Source organism: Pelophylax lessonae (genome assembly GCF_965119305.1).
Source record: "Pelophylax lessonae genome assembly, chromosome: 4".
NCBI lineage: Eukaryota > Metazoa > Chordata > Amphibia > Anura > Ranidae > Pelophylax > Pelophylax lessonae.
Genome location: NC_138771.1, coordinates 550,661,591 through 550,687,567, shown reverse-complemented (window position 1 = coordinate 550,687,567; position 25,977 = coordinate 550,661,591). Strand labels below are relative to the sequence as shown.

Below are 25,977 nucleotides of genomic sequence, written 5' to 3'. Positions count from 1 at the left end.
CACAGCCCAGTCAGACGAGGGTCTCTTTTGGCAAGCTCTAGTTCCATGAGTAGGTCACTCAAATCCTGAAGCTTATGGACATCCTTAAGATTGATCTTTGGGGCGCTCTGCAGTCTCCTGAATAGGGCTTTCTCTATTGCTTCTGCACTGCCGAAGGTAAGTTCGAGTCTCTGCCAGGCGGCAGCGAGACCTGCATCTGCTTGTCCCACATAAACAGTTCTGAGGCTCTTGATACGATTTGTGGAGCCTGGGCCCAGCCATTTGATTAGGATTTCAAGCTCCTGCTCTGCTGTTCATTTGAGGTTGGCAATGGCGGCCTTGAAGGTTGCCTTCCAAGCTCTGTAGCTCTCTGCACGGTCATCAAATTTTGAGAGACTTGTATTAATTAGCTCTCTGCTCACCATAAACCTGGCAAACTCAGACATATCTGATTTCTCACTGCTTGTTGCCATGACAACTTGTGATGCCGCCGGGGCATGTAGGCTGCGTGGCGTGAAAGGGTGAGATGCTTCCGGGTAGAATGATGTTGCTGCAGGGTTGAGCTGTGATCGAGCCTCTGTAGATTGTGATGACTGCTGCTTGAGCTGTGGGGGTAGGCCAGGAAACGCCTGATAGCCTTTTTGCTGTAATAGCTGTCCTTCAGAAGGCACATCTGGGTGAATGCCATCAGGTTGCTTAGGCGCTGTGAGTGGCACTGGCGCTGTAGGTGGAGTTGACTGGGAGGTTTCGGTGTTGTCTGCTTGGACGGTACTGCATACTGGGGGTGGTGCAGATAACTGTTCCAGTACATAGTCGCTGGTGCGATCAGCTGGATCTTCTATTTCCTGTGGTGGCGAGCAGAATGGATCAAGACCTTGGCTCAATGCTTGCTCAAGTAGTCTTACTTTAGCTAATGTAATTTCCTCTTCCATCTCTGATTCAAGAATCTTTATTTGAGCCTCCGCTTCTGATTCTACCCTCTTGGCATCTGCCTCTGCTTCAGCCCTCTTGACCTCTGCTCTTGCAAGAGCTTCTTTTTAAGTGAAGGAACGTCTGACTTTGGATTGCTCTGCATTTATGCGGGCCTCTAGTAATCTGTCGCTTAGGGCTGAGCTTCTTGAACACGATGATCTGTATGACCGAGAGGAATGTTTAGATGAATTTGATCTGTGTGATCTAGTTTCTTGCAAATGGGAGATACGGAGTTCCGCTTTATCTTTAGCATGCAGCACCATGGTGTCTCTTTGTCTGTCTATTGATTCTGCCTTGCTCAGTTCTGAAAGGGCTTCATCATTATTAGCATCTTTTAGAAAGGTTATATACCTTGTGGACAGTCTCTTGTATCTTTCGTGAGCTTTGTTCAGCCGACTGATGGCGATTTGTAAGCTTGTGACATCACCAGAGGATTTAAGTCCTGACATGAGGGAGGAAACTCGTTCCCATAGCTCTTCCAGGTTATCACATAGCTCGTCTTTTGTGGTTTGATAGTTTTCCCTGACCTTTAGTGTCGGTTTGAGGGAGCGTCTTGGTCGCACGACTTGGTCTGCTGGAAGTGTGGGTTCTGCTTCCTGTTCTTCATAATGATCAGTATCAGGCTGCATTAGCTTTGTTTCATCACTGGGGAACTGTGCAAGGTCCTTTTCAGCCATTTTTATTTAAGGTGCGCTGTCTCTTTAAGAAAATAATATTTTGAATTGGGGGCTGAAAATTGCAGTGCGGCTGCGCTGGGTCACTCTGGCGAGGTTCCTAAGGTGTTTTGAGTGATTTGCGGGGTTTGGTTGGAGAGGGACCCCGCGTGCGTTAACAATTCTTCTGCTATGCGAGCAAAGACTTGTGAAACATGCACTGTAGCCGGGCAGATTTGCTGCATGTGGGCCTGTTGCAAGGGAGATTCCTGAGTGTGGTACTGGACTCTGAGGGAATCTGTAGCTGGGGTGTGGACATTAAGGCAGTTTTTGACTGTTCTGTCCCCACATGAAGGCGATTGAAGGTATAACTGATAAAAGCTGTGTGACTTCCTACCTTCGTATCCAAGCAGTGGGGCAGACAGGACCGGCAGATGCTCAGGTTAGATGAATCCAGACTTAGGCATGAGGATGAAATCAAACGTGGGGTTTATTCAATCCAGATACAGCAATAAACGGTGATACAATACTGTCCTGTAGTAGTGGTATCAATACTGTCCTGTTGGTGTCTATCCTGAGGCTAACTGCTGAGGCTAACTGCTGGTCAAAAACTGATGCCTACACAAGTCCAAAAATGAGGAGAGTTTCCAGTCACACAGCCTTAAAGCGGAGTTCCACCCTGGAATTTTTTTTTTTTTAAAAATACCCCCGGGACAGTCGGGGCTAGTACATTCCACAATGACTAGCCTCTGATCTGTCCCGGGTTGCACTTACCTGTTAGGACAAATACTTACCTTGAAAACGTCTTGTCCAGCGCTGCCATCTCAGATGTGGGCAGCTTGAAGCCAGCGAGATCCCCTTCGGCGTCCTCTTCCGCCTTCTTCGGTCCCACGATGCCCTGCGCCGGCCCCAACGTCACTTCTGGGTCGCGCGTGTCATCCCCTTCTAAACAGCTTCTGGGCATGGCGCGCGACCCGGAACTGACGTCGGGGCCGGTGCAGGCGCAATGATTCCTGGGAGCGATGACGTTCAGCTCCCAAGAATCATTGCAGAGCCAGGAAGTGACGATGGGCCGCGGCCGAGGAAGGAGGAAGAAGGAAGTAAGATAAGTATATTTTCTTCGCTACGAGGTAAGTAAAAAAAAAAAAATGCGATTTTCCATTTCTTTTTCAGGTGACGATGGAGGTAAGTATAAAATTAGGGTGGAACTCCACTTTAATGAACTGACATGGCTGCTAGCTCTGACAAGACACACAGTGTGAAAAAACCACGCCCATAATGTCAAAACTTTACTGACTGGAACAATGAACAAAAGCGTGCGGCATGCAAATTCTGGCAAGCAGATGGCAGCAGTACAACAATGCATAGAAACAATGGGAAAGTAAGATGATAATGCAATGTACAAATAACTGAGGAGAACAGCACAGAGGGACCCTTGACTTCTGATGGTGGGGGGCTCTTGGCATCTGATGTAAGGGGGAGGGTGGTGCTCTGGGTATCTAGTCTTATACTGTAGATACAGCCGGTCCTTTGAGGGCGATCATAATGCTGATGTGGCCCATGATGTAATCGACTTTGACACCCCTGATATAGGGGAATCAGGACTTCCTTCCTCCTTCTGGAGACCTCTCCAGTGATAACTAAAGATCTGTATAGGAGAATGAGGGCCTCCTTCCTCCCACTGGTGACCCCTATAGTTAAAATTAATAATCTATATAGGGGAATCAGGACTGCCTTCCTCCTGATAGTGATCCCTCTAGTGATATATAAATATCTATACAGGGGAACCAGAACCCCCTTCCTCCTGTTGGTGATCACTCTATTGATAACTAAGGCTCCATGTACGGCAATCAGGACATCTTTCCTCCTGCTGGAGACCCCTCCAGTAATAACTTGATATGTATATAGAGGAATTAGGACCTCCTTCCTCCTAATGGTGATCCCTCTGGTGATATCTAAAGATCCATATAGAGGAATCAGGACATACTTCCTCCTTCCTGTGACCCCTATTGTGATAACTAAAGATCTATATAGAGGAATGAGGACCTTCCTTCTCCTACTGGTGATCCCTCTTGTGATAACTAAAGATCTATATTGGGGTATCAGGGCTTCTTCTAGGGCTGTGCATCTTCACCTACCTCACGATTCAATTCGATTACGATTATTAGGGTCACGATTCGATACGATTCGATTCCGCGATGCATCACGATTACTGCCCAATGCCCATGCCCAGCCCACTGCCCAATGGTTTTCAAAACTTTATCAAAAAAAACAAACAATCAAGCAGTCACAAATTAAAGAATCATTTTTAGATTTCATTTGCTTTTAAAGGACACTTCCCTGGACCCTGGCATGGCCTGCAAGCCCTGCATAGTGCACTGCAAACATATAGGAGGTCTCCTCAGGGATGTGATAAATACATGGCGGTATATGGAGGTCTCCTCCATATACCGCCATGTGTGTGGAGACACAGCTAACAGGCCCCAATTCTTCTCTATCGGGGAATGGGATGGGACGAATAGGGTTTCCATCTGTCCGGTTTTGACGGATTCGATCGGATCTGAAGAGGGGGGATGTTAAGATGCAGATTTAAATACACTAACAAACTGAAGCCAAAACTCTACCTAACACTTCATAAGCAGTTACAGCAATAGTTTTGTTACTTTTGCGATAAAAGTTTTACATCAATAAATTAAAGCTGACCGTTGTAAGCACACCTGTCAGTGGTAAACAGTCTGCCCAAACCCCTAACTGCTACATCTGCAGGGCAGCTTGTTCAGTTGGGGGAAAAAAAAAAAAACACTTACTGGCAGGATCACCAGGTGAAAACTGAAAGCCGTAAAAATCAAAGAATAATAATGCAGCCACTTCATCTAAGAAATTGGTAAGATGCAATTTAATAAGTTTGCTTTTGGATTTATAATATTAAATACCACTTTAATATTTGCACAATAGTTCAATGTTAAATCAAGCCTGTACCTTGTCTATACTTGGCATATTGTAGGTTTGCTTTCTAAAAGGCAGTCTATATTTACTTTGCCCACGCTCCCCTGCTTTTTGACTTCCTGAAAATGCAAACTTACATTGGGCTGCCGTGTGACAGCAATTGGGCCTATCGGCTGGCAGACCAGGAACCAGCCAGGGAAGCAGGAGCAGTGTTCCATGTGCCCCCAGTAAGTAGAAGGCATTTTGCAGGACTCTGGTGACAGTTTAGACTAGCAGGTGAGCAGCTTTCAGTGTACAGTAGTACAAGTTTGCTGTAAGGGTAGGAGTGATTTTCACGGACATTTCTATCTGTTTTATCAATATGGGTGTAGCAGCAATAAATACACAGAACACAAAATTGGAATACAGTACAGTGACATTGTGCTGCGACCATGCCGGATAGTCCGGCTCCCCCTGTCCGCCCCCTCACCTGGCTCTGCCGATTCTCCTCCAACTCGGACGAGGCCTCCTCATCCTCCACCGTCCCATCTCCGGCTGGGAAGGCCGCGGCCGCCCCGAACCCTCCCGGGGCCAGAGCGCTGATAGCTCTGCTCTCCTTCTCTCCCGCGAGGAGCTCCGTGTTCCACAAGCCGGCCGCCGCCGCCGCCACTCTCATCAAGCCCCACCCCCGGAACTGACGTCATTAGAAATCGATTTTGCAGCCACCCCGAATCGATGCAGAATCGCGAAGGGTCGCATCGCGATGCATCGATTCGGCAATTATTTTTCCCAGGCCTAGCTTCTTCCTCCTGCTGGAGACACCTCTAGTGATAACCAAAGGTCTATATAAGGGAATCGGGACCTCTTCCCTCCTGCTGTAGACCCCTTGAGTGATAACTAAAGATCTATATAGACAAGAGGAATCAAGAACTCCTTCTTTCTGATGGTCATTTGTCTAGTGATAACTAAACATCTATATAGTGAAATCAGGACCGTCTTCCTCCCGCTGGTGATCCCTCTAGCGATAACTAAAGATCTATATAGAGGAATCAGGACCTTACTCCTCCTGCTGGTGACTACTCTAGTGATATTTAAAGATCTATACAGAGGGATAAAGACCTTCTTCCTCCCACTGGTGATCCCTCTAGTGATAACTAAAGATCTATATTGGGGTATCAGGGCTTCTTCCTCCTGCTGGAGACCCCTCCAGTAATAACTTGATATGTATATAGAGGAATTAGGACCTCCTTCCTCCTAATGGTGATCCCTCTGGTGATAACTAAAGATCCATATAGAGGAATCAGGACATACTTCCTCCTTCCTGTGACCCCTATTGTTATAACTAAAGATCAATATAGAGCAGTGGTTCTTAACCTTGTTGAAGGTACTGAACCCCACCAGTTTCCTATGCGCATTCACCAAACCCTTCTTAATTGGAAAAATAAAATATGATTTTTTCAAATTCAAAACATAGGTATATATTTAAGTATATATTTATACATAGGTGCACAAAATTAACAAAAACATTAAAGAACAAAACCATTAAAACATGATTTTCACACAAAAACAAAAACATAATAATGTATATTTACTGCAAATCAGTGTGACTTCTGCTGTTGTCTTTCAGAGACCAGTTCAGAAATGACCTCCGCCGAACCCGCGAGACTGACTCACCGAACCCCTGGGGTTCGATCGAACCCAGGTTAAGAACCACTGATATAGAGGAATCAGGACCTTACTCCTCCTGCTGGTGACTATTCTAGTGATATTTAAAGATCTATACAGAGGGATAAAGACCTTCTTCCATCTACTGGTGATCTCTCTAGTGATAACTAAAGATCTATATTGGGGTATCAGGGCTTCTTCCTCCTGCTGGAGACTCCTCTAGTGATAACCAAAGGTCTATATAAGGGAATCGGGACCTCTTCCCTCCTGCTGTAGATCCCTTGAGTAATAACTAAAGATCTATATAGACTAGAGGAATCAAGAACTCCTTCTTTCTGATGGTTGATTGTCTAGTGATAACTAAACATCTATATGGTGAAATCAGGACCGTCTTCCTCCCGCTGGTGATCCCTCTAGCGATAACTAAGGATCTATATAGAGAAATCAGGACCTTACTCCTCCTGCTGGTGATCCCTCTAGTGATAACTAAGGATCTATATAGAGAAATCAGGACCTCCCTCCTCCCGCTGGTGATCCCTCTAGTGATAACTAAGGATCTATATAGAGAAATCAGGACCTTACTCCTCCTGCTGGTGATCCCTCTAGTGATAACTAAAGATCTCCATTATATGGGGGAATCAGGATCTCCTATCCCCTTACGGTGATCCCTCTAGTGATATACAGTATAAAGAAATTAGAGTCTCTTTCCTCCTGATCCCTCTAATAAAGCACTCCAGAATTCTATTTGCCCTCGCCAAGACACACTTTTGCACTCATCTTATATAAGAACCCCCATCTCTTTTCCTTCTGCGGTTCTGGTCAACAATGAACCCCAATAGATATTTTATAAAGCAACAAATGACTCCTGAAATCCACGAACAGTCCCAGATCGCCAACATTGGGATAGATGAGGAAAGGAATCTGCAAAGACACTACGCTTCTCAATGACAACCGCTAGGGGGCTCTATACTCACTATCTGCCAGCACGGCATAGACTTCCCAAGTAAACATTCTATTACACAATCGCAGGTTTGTGAGGTACCAGCCTGTACCCAATGACACGCCCCGCATGCGAAATTGACCAATCATCGAATAGTCAAATCTTAAATCGCAGCGAGGCGTGGAACGCAGGCGGAAGCGCTGGGCTGCAATGCGCATGCGTATAGTGTGGGACACGGTGGTGCCTTAGTGGCACTTTTGGGAAGAGAAGTTCACAGGAGGCTACAATGGAGAAAGCTCAGACCTCAGGTAAATGAATGGAGGGAGATGGACAGCCTGTAGGACAGCCCAGACAGTGGGAGCACGGTGCTCTGATATGTCTGTACACATAGCACAGGGGGACACAGAAAGGAAGGTGCAGAAGAAGGGGGGAAAGAGAAAAAAAGGTGCAGAGGAAGGGAAACACAGAGAGGAAGATGCAGAAGAAGGGGGGACACAGACAGGAAGGTGCAGAGGAAGGGGGGGGGGACACAGTGAGGAAGGTGCAGAAGAAGGGGGGACACAGACAGGAAGGTGCAGAGGAAGGGGGGGGGGGACACAGTGAGGAAGGTGCAGAAGAAGGGGGGGACACAGAGAGGAAGGGGGGGGCACAGAGAGGAAGGTACAGAAGAAGGGGGGACACAGACAGGAAGGTGCAGAGGAAGGGGGGGGGACACAGTGAGGAAGGTGCAGAAGAAGGGGGGACACAGAGAGGAAGGGGGGGCACAGAGAGGAAGGTACAGAAGAAGGGGGGACATAGACAGGAAGGTGCAGAGGAAGGGGGGGGGACACAGTGAGGAAGGTGCAGAAGAAGGGGGGACACAGAGAGGAAGGGGGGGGCACAGAGAGGAAGGTACAGAAGAAGGGGGGACACAGAGAGGAAGGTGCAGAGGAAGGGGGCACAGAGAGGAAGGTGCAGAGGAAGGGGGGGACACAGTGAGGAGGGTGCAGAAGAAGGGGGGGGCACAGTGAGGAGGGTGCAGAAGAAGGGGGGACACAGTGAGGAGGGTGCAGAAGAAGGGGGGGACACAGAGAGGAAGGTGTAGAAGAAGGGGGGACACAGAGAGGAAGGTGCAGAAGAAGGAGGGACACAGAGAGGAAGGTGCAGAAGAAGGGGGGGGACACAGAGAGGAAGGTGCAGAAGAAGGGGGGACACAGAGGAAGGGGGTACACAGTGAGGAAGGTGCATAAGAAGGGGGGACACAGAGAGGAAGATGTAGAAGAAGGGGGGACACAGAGAGGAAGGTGCAGAAGAAGGGGGACACAGAGAGGAAGGTACAGAAGAAGGGGGGACACAGAGAGGAAGGTGCAGAGGAAGGGGGCACAGAGAGGAAGGTGCAGAGGAAGGGGGGGACACAGTGAGGAGGGTGCAGAAGAAGGGGGGGCACAGTGAGGAGGGTGCAGAAGAAGGGGGGACACAGTGAGGAGGGTGCAGAAGAAGGGGGGACACAGAGAGGAAGGTGTAGAAGAAGGGGGGACACAGAGAGGAAGGTGCAGAAGAAGGAGGGACACAGAGAGGAAGGTGCAGAAGAAGGGGGGGGGGACACAGAGGAAGGGGGTACACAGTGAGGAAGGTGCATAAGAAGGGGGGACACAGAGAGGAAGATGTAGAAGAAGGGGGGACACAGAGAGGAAGGTGCAGAAGAAGGGGGGGACACAGAGAGGAAGGTGCAGAAGAAGGGGGACACAGAGAGGAAGTTGCAGAGGAAGGGGGGGGCAAAGAGAAGGAAGAGTGCAGAGGAAGGGGGGACACATATGGGAAGGTGCAGAGGAAGGGGGGACACATATGGGAAGGTGCAGAGGAAGGGGGGACACATATGGGAAGGTGCAGAGGAGGGGGGGACACATATGGGAAGGGGGGACACATATGGGAAGGTGCAGAGGAGGGGGGGGGGGACACATATGGGAAGGTGGGACACATATGGGAAGGTGCAGAGGAAGGGGGAGGGGACATATGGGAAGGTGCAGAGGAAGGGGGGACACATATGGGAAGGTGCAGAAGAAGAGGGGACACATATGGGAAGGTGCAGAGGAAGGGGGACACATATGGGAAGGTGCAGAGGAAGAGGGGACACATATGGGAAGGTGCAGAGGAAGGAGTGACACGGAGAGGAAGGTGCAGAGGAAGGGGCTACACTGGGGAAGGGGGGACACAGAGGAGAAGGGTGCAAAGGAACGGGGGACACAGATGGGAAGAGTGCAGAGGACAGGGGAAGGGTGCAGAGGAAGGGGGGAAACAGATAGAAAGGTGCAAAGGAAGTGTTCACACAGAGAGGAAGGGGCGACACACGTGTGAAGAGTACAGAGGAAGGGGTACATGGAGGGTAAGGTGCAGAGAAAGGGATGACACAGAGGAAGAGTGCAGAGGACAGGGGGACACAGAGAGGAAGGTGCAAAGAAAGAGGGGACCCAGATGGAAAGGGTCCAGAGAAGGAGGGGACACGGATGGAAAGAGTGCAAAGGAAGGTGCAGAGGAAGGGGGTACATGAAGGGGAAGGTGCAGAGGAAGGGGGTACATGAAGGGGAAGGTGCAGAGGAAGGGGGTACATGGAGGGGAAGGTGCAGAGGAAGGGGTGACTCAGAGGCGAAATGCTGAGGGAGGGGTGACACCGAGAGGAAGGGTTGACTCGGAGGGGAGATGCTGAGGATTGAGGGAAAAAGCGACAGCAAGCTATAATCTCTCATGTTATAGATAGTATGTAAAGGTGGTCATGTGATGCTTTTATTTTTTACCATTCCATTTATTGTCAAAAGAAATGATGTAATCCCCATTTATTAAGCAAGAAATGCCTAATAACCAGGTGTAATGTGTAGGAGGTATAATCCAGAATGTGGAGTATTACACAACAGGGTGAAATGCATTTCCTCCAACCGAACAAAAGATACTAAATAGGTGTCAGCTGGGCTGTATTTCCTGGAGACTGACAGATAAAAGTAGGCAGGGATGCGTAATATGGAGACTGGCAGAGGAGGGGGTGCATTATATGGTGACTGGCATTCTGTGGATGTTGGCAGGGAGGGGGTGCATTATTACGGGCAGGGTAGGTACACTGTGTGTTGATAGAAGAGAGAGGGTGCACGTCATGGGCAATGATTGGGATTACATACTGTCAGACCAGAATATTTCTATCTCTTCCATATATTTGCTCCTCTGCCTTTGTAACCTAATCTGACAGAGTTTTGGCCTCCTGATGGTTGTATCCGGATAGACAGACCATTGCCACGTTCTAGCTTGCTTGTGGTTGGCTGTTTGGCAGGAAATGTTAGCAGTGGACATTCCAGATGCTGATGTTCCAGCACGCTTTATCACTGCTAACGTATGTTAAAATCAGTGGCTGGGCTGTCCAGTGCTCTAGGTTTCAGTTATGTATCTCATCATCAATAAATATATATTTTTTTTTTCCAGCTACCCTGAAATCAGAAGCATCCCAAGTTAGACGGCGTAAAAATCACAATGCTGGAGCACCAGAGAGAACAACGGCACGGCCACGGAAGGAACAGAGGAGCTTCATGAAGCGGGTGTTTGGTTTTGAGTGCTCCGATCTGTCTAGTTGGCAGCGATTTGTCAGCCTGATGAACCGGCCAACTGATCCCGCTGGTCTGGGAGTATTCCGCTTCCTCTTTGGTGAGTTTTCACACTTGTGCTAAGTTCCATTTAGGAGTAATGCCGTGTTAAATCTAATCCGTGCATTTTTTCTGTGCTTGGACGTCTGTTTTTCTTTCCTTGCATTTCCCTTTCTTGTTTCCTTTCTTGTTTCCTATCTACCTTAGAGGCGTAAGTTTCAGCAGCCAATCCATGAAAACACATCCAAAGGATATCCTCTCTCGGAGTAATGGTCACAAGTCCAGATGACCTTGTATTGTGCTGATGAGCTTTCTGTTAACGCATTGTCACTGTAGATATTATAACCATAACAAGGTTTGCTCAGAAAGAACTAAGGGAATTAAAAAGCCCTCCAATCAAATCAGTGCATAGCACAGTAAAGCCATCCTAAAACAAAAGATACAGCGCCTTGAAATTTTCCACATTTTGGTATGTTACAACCAAAAACGAAAATGTATTTTATTGGGATTCAATTTGATTGACCAACACAAAAGGACACATAATTGTGAAGTGGAAGGAAAATGATAAATGGTTATAAACCGCACTAGGGTCTGAAGAACCGGCATGGGCATCCATTTCTTCAGAGCGCATGCGCGGGTGACGTCATCGGCTGCATGAAATGTAAATATCTCTGAAATGGTGCAAGTTTAGGAGATATTTACAGTACCTATAGTTAAGCCTTCTTAAAGGTTTACTTATAGGTAAAAGTTATAAAGGTGGGTTTACAACCACTTTAAAAATGCTTTACAAGTAATCATCTAAAAAGTGTGGCATGCATTTCTATTCAGCCCCCTTTACTCTTGATACCCCTAACTAAAATCTAGTGCAACCAATTGCCTTCAGAAGACACCTAATTAGTAAATTGAGTCAATTGTGTGTAATTTAATCTCAGTATAAATACAGCTGTTCTGTGAACCCCTCAGAGGTTTGTTAGAGAACCTTAGTGAACAAGCAGCATCATTAAGACCAAGGAACACACCAGACAGGTCAGGGATAAAGTTGTTGGGAAGTTTAAAGCAGGGCTAGATTATAAAAAAAAAAAAAAAATATATCCCAAGCTTTGAGCATCTCACGGAGCACTGTTCAATCCATCATCCGAAAATGGAAAGAATATGGCACAACTGCAAACCAACCAAGATATGGCCGTCCACCTAAACTGGTCAAGGAAAGCATTAATCAGAGAAGCAGCCAAGAGATCCACAGTTCAGGTGAAAGAATCTGTCCACAGAACAACTATTCGTTGTGTGCTCCATAAATCTGGCCTTTTATGGAAGAATGGCAAGAAGAAAGCCATTGTTGAAAGAAAGTCATAAGAAGTCCTTTTGCAGTTTGCGAGAAGCCATTTTGGGGACACAGCAAACATGTGGAAGAAGGTGCTCTGGTCAGATAAGACCAAAAATAAACTTTTTTGGCCTGAAAGCAAAACGCTATGTGTTGCAGAAAACTAACACTGCACATCACCCTGAACACACCATCCCCACCGTGAAACATGGTGGTGGCAGCATCATGTTGTGGGAATGCTTTTCTTCAGCAGGGACAGTGAAGCTGGTCAGAGTTGATGGGGAGGTGGATGGAGCCAAATACAGGGCAATCTTAGAAAAAAAAAACTGTTAGAATCTGCAAAAGACTTGAGACTGGGGCGGAGGTTCACCTTCCAGCAGGACAATGACCCTAAACATACAGGCAGAGCTACAATGCTTTATAGCTACACCAAATTCATGTGTTGGAATGACCCAGTCAAAGTCCAGACCTAAATTCAATTGAGATCCTGTGGCAAGACTTGAAAATTGCTGTTCACAGATGCTCTGCATCCAATCTGACAGAGCTTGAGCTATTTTGCAAAGAAGAATAGGCAAAAATGTCACTCTCTAGATGTGCAAAGCTGGTAGAGACATACCCAAAAAGACTTGCAGCTGTAATTGTAGTGAAAGGTGGTTCTACAAAGTATTGACTCGTGACAATTTTCACATATTTATTTGTAAAAAAAAATGTGAAAACCATTTATCATTTTCCTTTCACTTCACAATTATGTGTCACTTTGTTGTTCATAAAATCCCAATAAAATACATTTTACGTTTCTGGTTTTAACATGACAAAATATGGAAAATTTCAAGGGGTATGAATACTTTTTCAAGGCACTGTATTCACGTGTCTCATCGCATTTCCCCAAAATAAGAGGATTATTCCGAATGTCAGGACAGTTGCCAGAGGCATGCTGATCTTTTTGCCCCCTCAGCCAAATGTACATCATGGACCCCTCGTGTATAGTGCAAATATAGTCTAATACTGGAAAAACTATTAAAAAAGGAATAAGTGCCACATCCCTATATATAGCAATATCGAAAAAGGTAAAAAAAAAATCCAACACATGGGACTGTGGAGGCTCACCATGTTACATTAAAATACAATTTCTTTATTCATAAACAGCATGCATACAATGTTTTCCATTATATGGCACATAGTCTTATAAAGTGTCGAAGTACAAACAAAATCAATTTCTAATCAAACAATAATACAGTTGTGTCATGTAATACTGGTACTTTATGGCCCGACGTGTTTCATGGACATTATCCACTTCTTCAGGAGCCAGCAATGTACAGTACTAATTGCAGAATCATCTAGACAAAAACATAATATTAAACATGAAATCATACAACATTTTAATATATTTGTACAAGGGAGTCCCTCTGGGTGAGGGAGGGGGCGGGTGGAGAAGTCATGGACAGTGACCCATGGGGGGGAGCAAACAGGATCCTAAACCACCCCTGACCCCCACCCCGACATATAATATATTCAACAAGATTACAAATGCCCACATGTTTAGTTAACGGGCAAAAATTAGGGGGTATCTACTATGCTTTCTGCCCTGAGCCTCCAAAGCAGGGTCTGCTGTTTTACAAATGGTTACACGAGGCAGATATCCCAAAAAGAAAGCGACTTTACTGGAAAGAGAAAAGAAACAGAAATGCATCAAAATAGTCCACCTTTTATCAAAATTCCCCAGCATTAGTAAGGTATAGTTCTGAATATATCTCTAACTTAAACATATGACCCGAACATGAAATCTAATTGGAACTTCCCAATATCTTCAAAGCTGTAGCTTGAAAAGGAATAGAAGGTTCTCGAATATACAAGCAGAGTGAGCATACTCCTTATTCAACACATATGTCCTCCTATAATAACAAAACACCAGTATAAAACTACAGCACTCATAAAGTCTTCTTAGAACAGAAGGTATTCACATTCCCATTCCATCACGTCCCAAAAATAAGACATGTCAATTCAGAACATTGTGCAGAGCCATGCAAAGCATTCCTTTTTCTTTCTTTCGTTCATTGACAAATACAGACTGATATTCTTTACCTTTGGGTTATACTGCCCCCTACAGGAGTAGGACACATGGCAAAAAAAAAGTTTGGCTACGCCGATGGGCAGTCCCAGGGGGTGTACTCCCTCTCTCTGCTATAGGTACTCAGTTTTTTCTGTATAGTCAGGAGTAAGGACCTAGTTCCTTGCTGGGATCTCTGGTCCTGGGAAATTTTTTTCTTTTAGATAGATTTTTTTTTTTTCTCCTGGTTTTTCATCCACAGTCAACTGCCGGACTGGGCGACGAGATGGATAATCTAGATCCAGTGGTCACCTCAGTCTGGCCAGCAAGCGTGCGCAGACCTCAGCTCTGCACTAGGTCAGCCGCGACATAGCCCCCCTGGACAGGGAGTGGCCTGCGAGTTAAACGCCTCGCAAGGTCGCATACAACTGGGTCTCTGCCTGCGTTCCTCCTGGCCAACATCCCCCCCCCCATTTCGATGGTGAGGGGGCTTTCTCTGGAGCGGGGCCTGCCTGGTTCCTGGTATGGTGAGTAACTGTTCCCCCTGGAGGGCTTTGGGGTGGACGGGGGCCCTTCCTTCCCGTTAGGCACCCCCCTCACCTATTCCCCCCCCCCCCCCTCCCTCCACTAATGCTAGGGCTGTGTGGGTGGTCTGGTACACCTCCTGGGATGGGGGCAGAGTGCTATGCTGGCGATGGGGTGTGTGTGTGTGTGTGTGTGTGGGGGGGGGGTCTTCTGCCAGGGCCCTTCCTATGCAGGATCGAGGCCAGTGGGATCCTAGAGGCTTCTTCGCAGGGACGATCTGTTGTGCCAGGGGCTGATCTTCCATCCTGCTTTGACAGCCAGGCTGTTGAGAGCCAGGTGCTGAACTAGCTCTGTGTTTCCGACCATTTTGAATGTGAGGAAATCTACATTTCGAAAGCTTTATCATCGGATGTGGAAGGCGTACATTTTCTGGTGTGAGGTTCAAGGAGTCCATTCTCATTCCTTTTTGGTGGCTCCAATTCTGGCCTTTCTTCAATGGGGTGTTGATCAGAAACTGGTTTTGAGTGACATGCAAGGCCAAGTGTCTGCTTTGCAGTTTTTTTTTTTTTTTTCAGAGAGGTTTGGCTTCTCATTAACTGGTGCATATATGCTTTCAGGGGGTCGTCTTTTTACTCCCCCCTGTAAGTTCTCCTCTGCCACCATAGGATTTTAACCTGGTTCTGTTGGTTCTTCAAAAACCTCCCTTTGAAAACGTACAGGAGATCCCTTTCCTTACGCTGTCACATTAGGTGTTTTTTTTTGGTGGCTATCACCTCTACTTGCAGAGTTTTGGAGTTGGCGGCTTTGTCTTGTCGTTCTCCCTATCTGGTGGTTCACAGGGTTAAGGTTGTCCTGCGACCGTGGCTGTCATTCCTCAAGAAGGTTGTCTCTGATTTACATTTGAATGAGTACATTGTGCTGTTGTCCTTGTGTCCCAGACCAGCTCATTCCAGGGTATGTGCTTTGTATACTCTGGATGTTGTTCGAGTTATTCCTGTCTATTTGGTAGCCATTGAGTCCCTTCGGAGGTCAGACTCACACTTTGGGAGTACGGACAGGCCACGGAAGGGTCTCCTGCTTCCTCTGCTACCATTTCCAGATGGTCGGTGGCCCGTGCTTATTCACTTACGGGTCGGGTTCCCTCTTCCCTGTGATGACACATTCTACTAGGGCACTCAGTGCTTCTTGGGCCTTCTGTGATCAGGCGTCAGTGGCGCAGGTGTGTACAGTGGCCACTTGGTCATCGGAGCGTTCTTTTTCAAAGTTTTACATAATGGATGTTTTGGCATCTGCGGTTGCCTCCTTTGGCCGCAAAAGTTTTGCGGGTTGCAATTTAGAGAGTCTGTTTTTTCCCACTTGAGGGTGTATTTCAGGTTGGGCTCCTGTTCTAGTTGGGCTACCATTACCTGGATTACCTTGTGTTTAGCCTTGGGTTTGTTATGCCCACCCCTCATGTTTGGCACTGCTTTGGGACGTCCCTATGGTGAAGAATATGGAGCTGTGTCTGTCAATGAATGGAAGAGAAAATAGGATTTTTGTACTCACCGTAAAATCCTTTTCTCTGAGTTCATTGACTGACAGACATTGCACTCACCCTTCTATAAGGAGTTTTTTATGCTTCTGTTACTGCTTGTTACAAAACTGAATATCTCTAAGCAGAGAGGAGATTATGCTAGCTGAGGACAGCCCACATGGCATAGCCAAGCTTTTGTGTTGTCTGCCTAGTCCTACTTCTGTAAAGGGCAGCATAACCCTATGGTGAAGAATATGGAGCTAGGTCTGTCAATGGACTCAGAAAAGGATTTTACTGTGAGTACAAAAATCCTATTTTCCTGCTTTTATGATTGGCTCACCAATTTTACCAGAAGTCTGCCTAAGATACAAGTCCGATTTCTGGCACCCCCTGCAACAAAAATTGCATTTATGGTGAGATACTTCCAATAGGAACACATCTAAAGGGCTGCAGGCCCAGCAGCTTTCCTCATTAGTGTCCTTCAGCTGCACAGCTGATGGATAATTATGAAAACCACTCCCATTGGACCCAGTCAGCATAAAGGCACAGAGGAACAAGCAGTGATTTCTTCAGAATAACAAAAGGTAGGAATCTGAAACAAAGTTTGTTATAATCCCTGCAATGTACATAGATCACCCAGAGGGGAATGTTTTTTTATTTTTTTTTCTTCTCAAGAAAAGTGGAGTTACGCTTTAAATACTGTCTGTAAACCTTTTTTTTTTTTTTTTTTTTTTTTTTTAATTTGTACTAACTTTCAAATTGTCAGGACAAGCTTTGAGAATGTACCTACTTCAAGGTCCTGGTTGAACGTTGAAGAAGGGAGTACACCTGAAAGCCTGTCCTGAAAATTGGAAGGTTTGTGCAAATAAAAAAAGTATGACGGACAGTACTCCATTATTTTTGTAGCCTAGCAAGAATGTTGTCCACACACAGGATCAAGGGTCATTCTCCTTTCTGGCGGGGGAGTATTGATTGGGCAAAGACTGATGTGTAGTGATAACCTGATGTGTCAGAGGTCAGCCTTTTATACAAACACAGTAGCTGTGGGGGTTACCTGACTGCACAGTGTAAAGATTTGTCTGCTCTCCTCCTGCAAGAAAGACACGTCAGCCTCAAGTAACCTAGAGGGTCATATTAGGGAGGCCTAAGGCTTTACACATAGTAGCAGGATTTATCTATCTGGTGAAGTCACTTGAATAAAGATGTTTTTTTAATTTTCAGTTTTTACATGGCTTTCTATCTCTCTCTTTTTATTATGATATTCCATGCCTTTACATCTGTTAACCACATACTGCTTAAATGTGTTTCCAAACATTAATACATCTTTCCTATAAAATAAACTAATGAAAAATGTACATACTTTCTTCTTTTGTACACTGCTGGCATGAGTTGCACATAGAAGTGTTATGTTAATCATGTGAATGAGCCCATTTGACCCCATGAACATGATGAAACGCGTCCGTGTGTGACCATACAGCGACCGGAAATGACTTGTGCATGTCACGAACAGATAGGGACAACCAGGGCGACGGATTATGATAATGCTTTGATTTACTACAATGCACGGATTTTATGCATGTTTGTAAGTGCATTTTCAAGGGGGTTTCTAACAATGAATATTGATGAATGGAATCACGCTATGTGGAGCTTTTCTTTTATATAAGTGGTTAATCCCTGGAGCGATCACTAGTTTAAGCGGCCCCTGTGAAACGGATGACACTGTGATTATTAAAGGCTTGAGTTATCAGTCATGTTGGTGCAGACCTTAGTGCATGGTGCACAATATTCAACATTTTTATATAGGACCATTCATAAGGTGTCTGCTATCCATCCTCATGTGGTCAACATGAATGCCGGTCATGATTTTAACCATTGATGCGCGACTATTAGTATTGGACTTTTTCATTAGATTGTGTTTTGATTTTATCCAATACTACTGTGTTGTGTTTATATTACATCTATTTTACCAAAGGTACATGTAGTTCAAGCTGTGAGTGTGAGGACTGAGGGTTTCCAGTCCTCTGGGACCACTAAAGTCTTGTTTGCACTAGCAGCATATAGCTGCCATAAAATGTATTTCTATGTTTGCTGCGTCATTTGAGAAACCTCCCCTTTTATGCTTGTTATGTGTTTCCATTCTCCTGCATACTTAAAAAATGATTAAATACCTTTCTGTGAAGTATCTTCAGGCCAGTCACGTGATTCCCGGCCGCTCTGCTACTACGATCCAGGGCTACAGCAGGAGGAGCCAAACTCCCCCTCTGACGTCAGCCCAGCTGGCCACACAAAAAGGTATTTAGAGGCTCCGTTTCTAACAAACACTTATACAGTGCAGGATGGAAGCTTAAGAGAGGGGCTAGCCGTGACATTTTAGTCTTTTTTACGAACAGCTGCGGGGGGGGGGGGGGTTGGACGGAGACACAGATTTCCGAGCTGACAGGCAGGGAGAGGACTTGGGAGAGCAGAGAGGAGACGCAGCGGATGACGGAGGCACGCAGTCAGACTACGTTGATCAGGGCTCAGCAGCCATCATTATTGATTGTGGTCAGGACACAGAGGGGGACACAGGAAGGGTTCAGGATCAGCCAGGTTTTTTTTTTTACAGTTTCCAGAGGGGCAGGTTAGACAGCAAAAGCCACTGTGCTGTTTGACCTCCCTGGCGGGATTCCCGAGTGTGGCTTGGGGTTAACTTTCAGTTCCAAAAGCGGTAATCCCGAGCCACACTCGGGATTACCCCATAATGTTACTCACCTTCCCTGCGATCCCCGCTGTCCTCCCCGGTGTCCTCACACTCTCTCCCCATTCTGTACACGGCCGATGGCCGGCACTTGCCTTCTGGTTCCCTCCTGCGAGCGTTGCGACGCAGGGGGTTGGAACCGGTGGCAAATTCAAAAGTGTAAATACACAAATTACATGATACAAAGCTGTGATCCTAACTGATTACATTGTATCATGCAATTTCAGCACAGGATTGCACCTGGTGACTTTTCCAGTGCCCTGCCTGTGCTTTTCCAGTGCTTTGTGCCTGGAAAATTTTGAACAACCATGGTGTCCAAAAAGCGCTCTTTTTGCGCAAAAGTGCTTTTAGACGAACTGGAAAACAGCGACAGCGAAACGGAGTTACTTGAAGAACTGAATCATAGCGATTCATGTGAAAAATTCGTCATCAGGTACGGAAACTGACGACAGCGACGATTCTGATGTCTCTTTCTGGCACATAGCTTGTGGAAATTTGGGAAGTATATCAAATGATTCTTCAGAATTTCCAACGGAACGATGTACCAGAAAGAGACATCAGAATCATCGCTGTCGTCGCTTTCCGTACCTGATGATGAATTTTCCCACGTATCGCTATCGCTCAGTTCTTCAAGTAACTCAGTTTCGCTGTCACTGTATTCCAGTTTGTCTAAAAGCGCTTTTGCGCAAAAAGAACGATTTTTGGACGCCATAGTCGTTCTCTATTTTCCAGGCATAAAGAACTGGAAAAGTCACAGCTCCCTGGGTGTTTACAAAAATCTTGGCCCTGTTGTTGGCCCTTCTAAGGTCTCAAGGCATCTCCGTATTGGGCTACCTAGACGACCTGCTGATCAAGAATCGGTCAGGACCAGGTCTAAAACAGGATGTTTCCCGAACCGTCCAGTTCTTAGAAGATCTGGGTTGGATTGTAAACTTAGAAAAGTCAGCCTTGAGGCCTGTTCAGATTCTGGAATACTTGGGTCTGATTCTCGATAATGCTCAGCTGATATATCTGATATATCGGGGGCCGATATGCACTTTCCCCGATATATCGGAATCGGCCCCCGAGGTTACCGATATTACAAATATTTCGGAAAAGTGCTTGTACCAGAGTGATGCCTGCAGCTAGAGGCATCACCCCGGTACCGGCGTCCATAGCCGATGGTCGGCTGTCTTGTAATGACAACCGATGCGGCTGAGAGGCTGCTCGGTTGTCATTACAAGGAGCGGGAGGGGACGTCCCAGCGTTTCAGCGTCTCGCCTGGGCTCGCCTGGGGGTCTCCCGTCCCACCAGGAGACCTGGGCAACCAGCATGTATGGCCGCCGAAGAGCAGACCCGATCAAAGCCGCATTCGGCTTTGATTGGGTCTCCATGTAAAAACCCGGAAGTGATGTTAAGACATCACTTCCTGGTATTCGGCGCCAAATTCAAAAAAATTACAGCATTTAAAACAGCCAAACTTGGTGTTTTGAATGCTTTTAAGTGCAGAGGAGGGGTTTGGGGTCTTTTAGACCCCCCAGATCCCTCCACAAGAGTACCTGTCAAAAAAAATAAATATATATAGTTTTTTAATGCACAAAAATATAGGCCTATACAATATGCGATGACCAAAATATCGGTATCGGCAATAAAAAAAAACGATATTGGTCGATCACTACTGCTCAGGCAAAGGTTTTTCCTGCCATCAAAAAAGGTTTTGGCCCTGAAGGATCTGGTGCAGTTGGTAAGAGGGAAATGTTTCCCTCTATACGGCTGTACATGAGACTGCTAGGCAAGATGGTGTCCTCATTCGAAGCAATCCCTTATGCGCAATTCCACTCCAGACTGTTCCAGAACAGTATTTTGTCCACTTGGAACAAAAAACTCAGAGCTCTGGGTTCCCCAATGTTTATTTCCCCAAGGTAAGACAGGATCTGGCCTGTGGCAGGACCTCAGCAACCTAAGCAAGGGGAAATCTTTTCTGCCTGTGACCTGGAAGATAGTAATGAGACGCCAGCCTTGTCGGCTGGGGAGCGGTCCTGGAGGAAATCTCTATGCAGGGAAGGTGGTCTCAGGTAGAAAAGGTATATCCATCAACATCTTTGAGGTCCGAGCAGCCCGTTTGGCGCTGGTTTCTTGGATGACCAGACTGAGAGGTGTCCTGTCTAACAACGTAACTTTGGTGGCTTATATCAACCATCAGGGGAGAACTAGAAGCCAATCAGTGCAGGAGGTGGTGAACCACATCCTGTCTTGGGCAGAAACATGTTCCATGTCTGTCAGTGGTTTTCATTCCGGGGCTGGACAACTGGCAGGCAGACTTTCTAAGTCGCCAGCAGTTGTTTCCAGGGGAGTGGTCCCTGCTTCCCGAGGTATTTCAACTGATCTGCCAATGTTGGGGTACTCTCGACATAGATCTATTGGCAACCAGGTTCAACAACAAGCTCAACAGGTTTTTTTCCCATAACCTGGGATCCGATCGCGATCGGAATAGATGCCTTAGTGATTCCTTGGTTTTGGTTCAATCCGATCTATGCGTTCCCTCCGGTCCAGCTTTTGCCTCGTCTGTTGAGCAGAATTTAGATGGAGGGGAAGCCAGTGATCCTAGTGGCTCTGGCTTGGCCAATGAGACCTTGGTATGCGAAAATTGTGAAATTAGCGATAGGGGAGCCATGGTTGCTTCCATGTCGTCCAGACCTGCTCTCCCAAGGTCCCATTTTCTACCCTACCTTATGGTCGCTGAATTTGACGGTTTGGCTATTGAGACCAGAATATTAAGAGATCTTGGAGTTTCTGGTCCAGCTCTGGCTACGCTGATAAATGCCAGAAAACCGGTCTCTAGGAGAATCTATTATAGGGTCTGGAGATCCTACATTTCTTGGTGTGAATCCAGGAGCTGGCATCCTCGTAAGTATGCCATTGGAAGAATTATTTATTTTCTTCAGATAGGAGTGGACTTGAAGCTGGCATTAGGAACCATTAAGTGGCAGATCTCCGCCTTGTCTATTTTCTTTCAGAAACCAATAGCCACACACTCCTTGATGCAAGCTTTTTTGCAAGGTGTGATTTGCACGGTTCCGCCAGTCAAGCCACCCATGTCCTTGGGACTTAAATCTTGTGCTCTCTGTGCTACAGAGGCAACCCTTTCGGGCTTATCAAGCATATTCCTTTTGTTCCCTTGATAAGGAAATTGGTCTTTTTGGTTGGAACAGTGTTGGAATTGGTGGCTCTTTCCTGCAAAGAGACATTTTTTGATCTTTCATCAGGACAGGGTGGTCTTACGCCCTCATCCAGCCTTTTTGCCTAAAGTAGTTTACGGTTTTCTTTGAAACCAAGATATTATTCTACCTTCCTTTTTTCCAAGTCCTCAGACTACAGAGGAGACATTGTTGCATTTTCTTGAAGTAGTATGAGCAATCAAAGTCTATTTAAAAATGTCAACACTAATTCATAATAGTGATGCTTTCTTTATTCTGCCAGAAGGCCCTAAGAAAGGCCAAGCAGCAACAAGTTCCACTATTACCAAGTGGATTCCTTAAGTCATTGCGCAGGCATATGGCTTAAAGTGTAAAGTCCCACCCTTTAGGTTAAAAGCTCACTCTACCAGGAGGGTAAGTACTTCATGGGCAGTGGATCATCAGGTGTCTATGGCTCAGATTTGCAAAGCTGCTACCTGGTCTTCAGTTCATACATTCACAAGATTTTTCCAAGTGGATGTAGAAAAGGGGCTCAATTTATTAGTAGCACACTTCAGGCAGCAGTATAAGCTCTTTCTTGCCCATGGGCAATTTTGGGGTTACTGTGTCCCCTCCCCTCATGGGAATTGCTTTAGGACATCCCAGATGGTCAGTCATCATTACCGGCTCTGTGTCCCTTGATGTACAATAAAGAAAATAGGATTTTTCCTTCAACTTACCTGTAATATCCTTTTCTTGGAGGACATTACGGGACACAAAGGTCCCTCCCCTCTTTTCTGGGATCTTCATTGCTGGCTTCTAGAACTGAGGTTTTTCCTGTATGGGAGGGGTTATATGGGAAGAACTTCCTGTCTATTGGTATCCAGTCCAATCACCTAAAGGTAGCGTATAACCCATATAGTCATTATTACTGGCTCTGTGTCCCATGATGTACTCCAAGAAAATGATTTTACAGGGACGTTGAAGGAAAAATCCTATTTTTTAGTTAAAAAAAAATAAACCTGTTATACTTAGCTGCTCTGTGCAGTGGTTTTGCACACTTTTCTTTGGGGACATTTGTGCAGTCTCGATCCCGAGTCATGCTGCCTACGTCTATTGACACAGACAGCGGGCATGGGCCCTGCTCCTGATCCCTTGTCATAGCATTTGATTGAGAGGAGCATGTGCCAATGGTCTCTATCAAACTGCCCAGTAAGGAGAGACAGAGGCGTGAGAGCCGCTGCTCCTGTGCACATTGGTGGATTAAGATCGGGCTCAGGTAAGTATAAGGGGGGGGGGGGTTCCACCCCATCAAATGGTTCTAATGTATAGAATACATTAGGGGAAAAAAACCTTAAGGCTTTATAAACACTTTAAATATTTTTTTTAAGGTATGCTATGTGAATGGGCACATTGGATAAATATAAAGTAGGTGTTATCCCAATTTGGCTACAAAAGTGAAAGATCACAGCTAGGAAATAGTCAATAGAGGGTTTCTGTGCAAAGCAGTTATGCTAAATGTTGGATGTATCTGCTTTCCCTGCAGGTCTTCTTATGGTTCTGGACATCCCGCAGGAGCGCGGGCTCAGTTACCTGGACCACAAGTATCTAGATGGGCTGGATGTCTGCCGATTTCCCCTTTTTAACAACCTTCAACCTTTGCCCCTGGACTGGATGTACTTGGTCTACGTCGTCATGCTCCTAGGTGAGGGGTTCGCAGTTGATTTCATTTTACATGCCTACCACCCACTGTTTAGAAACCAATCAGCTGAGTAATTTATCTCAATGATATGTGTGTTTAATTTCTAACATTTTAGGTTAATTCCTTTTTTTTTTTTTCTTTTGTTTATTTTTTCAATTTCCCACGTTGTATTCGTCTGCACAGGGAAGTGCACTGTGCTAACAATCATTTACTGCAGAAAGTTTGGAGTCTAAGTGACTCTTAATTGGCTAACTTTAAGCTATTAGTGATACAGCTTTTTGATACCCTTTATTGGCTAACCCAAGAAAGAAAAGATATCATTTAACTACTTTACTACTGCTGCACATCTTTAAACAGCAAAGTGGTAAATTCTTATTTCTGTACTATCACAGTACTTAGAAATGGCCTAGTAAAGAAGGGGTATTTACGGGATAATGTAATGGGTTATAATTGAAGCTTTCTGGAATATACACCAAGAATTCTTACTATAATGTGAAAACATAGTGCCAATTATTTAAAGGGAATGTATTGTGTATTTTCAGTAAGCTCATATTTAAGTTATTATTGCTGTGTTGACCATAAAGTTACCTGTCAGCACAGGATTACTTATATCTAAAAATCATATCTGCTAAAAGAATAGGGAATATACTTCCCTTTCCGGTGGGATGGGTCTTGAAAAATTCCACACTTACGGCTCTGTAGAATACATACTCCCCCCCTCTGCACAACGTGGTTTGTCCCGTCGGCTCATATGTCACTATAGCGGGGATGAACAAATCTGCTGCCAGGGCGCCATGGTGACTAAAAACCACTGGGGTTGATTTACTAAAACTAGAGAATGCAAAATCTGGTGCAGCTCTGTATGGTAGCCAACCCGCTTCTAACTTAAATTAGGAGTTTAATTAATTGTAATAGTAATTGTTAAATTAGGAGTATACTTGAGCTTGGGCATCCCCTGAACTCATCGCTATCTGAACAATAAAACTGCATGTGTTTTTTTTTCTTTTTTAACTTCAACCAGCTGCAGTCCGGGTCATTCTCCAACGTGTAGCACATGTAAATAAAGGGGCAGGATGCTAGTGACATGAGTGCCCTTATATGAACACATGTCTATATTAAGTCAATGCCATTGTCTAAATGTGGGCATGTGTAATAGTAATGGGTGATGTAAATAATAGAGTTCAGTTTAAACCCACATTCGTCCTTTTACTCCTCTCTTCCATATTTTCATTGTATTGTCTCTTTTCTTTCAGGGGCCCTGGGTATAACTCTTGGATGCTTTTACCGCCTTAGCTGCCTGTTATTTTTAGTGCCGTACTGGTATGTCTTCTTCTTAGACAAGACGACTTGGAACAACCATTCTTATCTCTACGGGTTGATTGGATTCCAGCTGACCCTGATGAATGCCAATCGTTACTGGTAATTTTATCAGCAAAACCCCTCCTGTTGTCAGTGTCCTCTGGGACATGCACACTCGCAGGAGTAGAAAGCTAGCCATACTCTGCTAGATTTCTCTTGTTTGGCCGGCAGGCTAAATGAGGAAAAAAAACAATGACCATACTACATAATAAACTCTGTTGATGTAAGAATGTGGACTGCCAGCTCTTTTATTCAAGCAGCTGCACCACACACAGCTGCTTGAATACTCAAACAGTGACTTCATCTGGTTGGCTGTAGTCTTCTCGCGGCCAAATTTTCCAACATTGGGCGAGATGGCCACCCACAGTTCGAATTGTGTCACATTCTGCAGGAATTGGCTAAATGTCGAGTAGTGTATGGGCCAGCTTAACCATTACAACCTCTCCCCAAATGTTCCCGGTTTGGAAAGTAGACATCCCAAGGTATTTACCTTGTGGTGGCTACTTTTTAAAAAGGTGTATTTGGGAGGTGTTTGTATTGCCCTGGAATTTTAGCACTCCAATATGTATAAAATAGGCTGTTGGAGCGTAAAAGCTGTGTAAATTCCAGTATATACAATAGTTTGTAGACGGTATAACTTTAGCGCAAACCAACTAATATACACTTATTGGGATTTTTTACCAAAGACATGGCAGAATACATTTTGGCCTATATTTATGAGGAAATTAGATTTTATCGAATATGTAGTGAATAACCGAAAGTAGAAAATATGTATTTTTTTTTTTCTAAATTTTTGTTATTTCTTATTTATATTGCAAAAAAAATTGTGGTGATCAAATATCACCAAAAGAGAGCTTGTGTGATAAAAAATGATAAAAGTTG

The 25,977-nt window shown here is 45.4% G+C and overlaps 1 protein-coding gene across 1 annotated transcript in view; it reads left to right on the top strand.

Annotated features, from left to right (window-relative positions):
* The first annotated feature begins 7,320 nt into the window (after nt 1-7,320).
* Nucleotides 7,321-25,977, top strand: part of GGCX (gamma-glutamyl carboxylase) — a 95,022-nt gene continuing 76,365 nt past the window's right edge. Inside the window, exons 1-4 of the mRNA XM_082256925.1 lie at nt 7,321-7,442; nt 10,579-10,797; nt 23,581-23,739; nt 24,990-25,155. Coding sequence (XP_082113051.1) covers nt 7,421-7,442; nt 10,579-10,797; nt 23,581-23,739; nt 24,990-25,155 — 566 coding nt within the window. The 5' untranslated portion in view covers nt 7,321-7,420. The remainder of the gene's footprint in view (nt 7,443-10,578; nt 10,798-23,580; nt 23,740-24,989; nt 25,156-25,977) is intronic.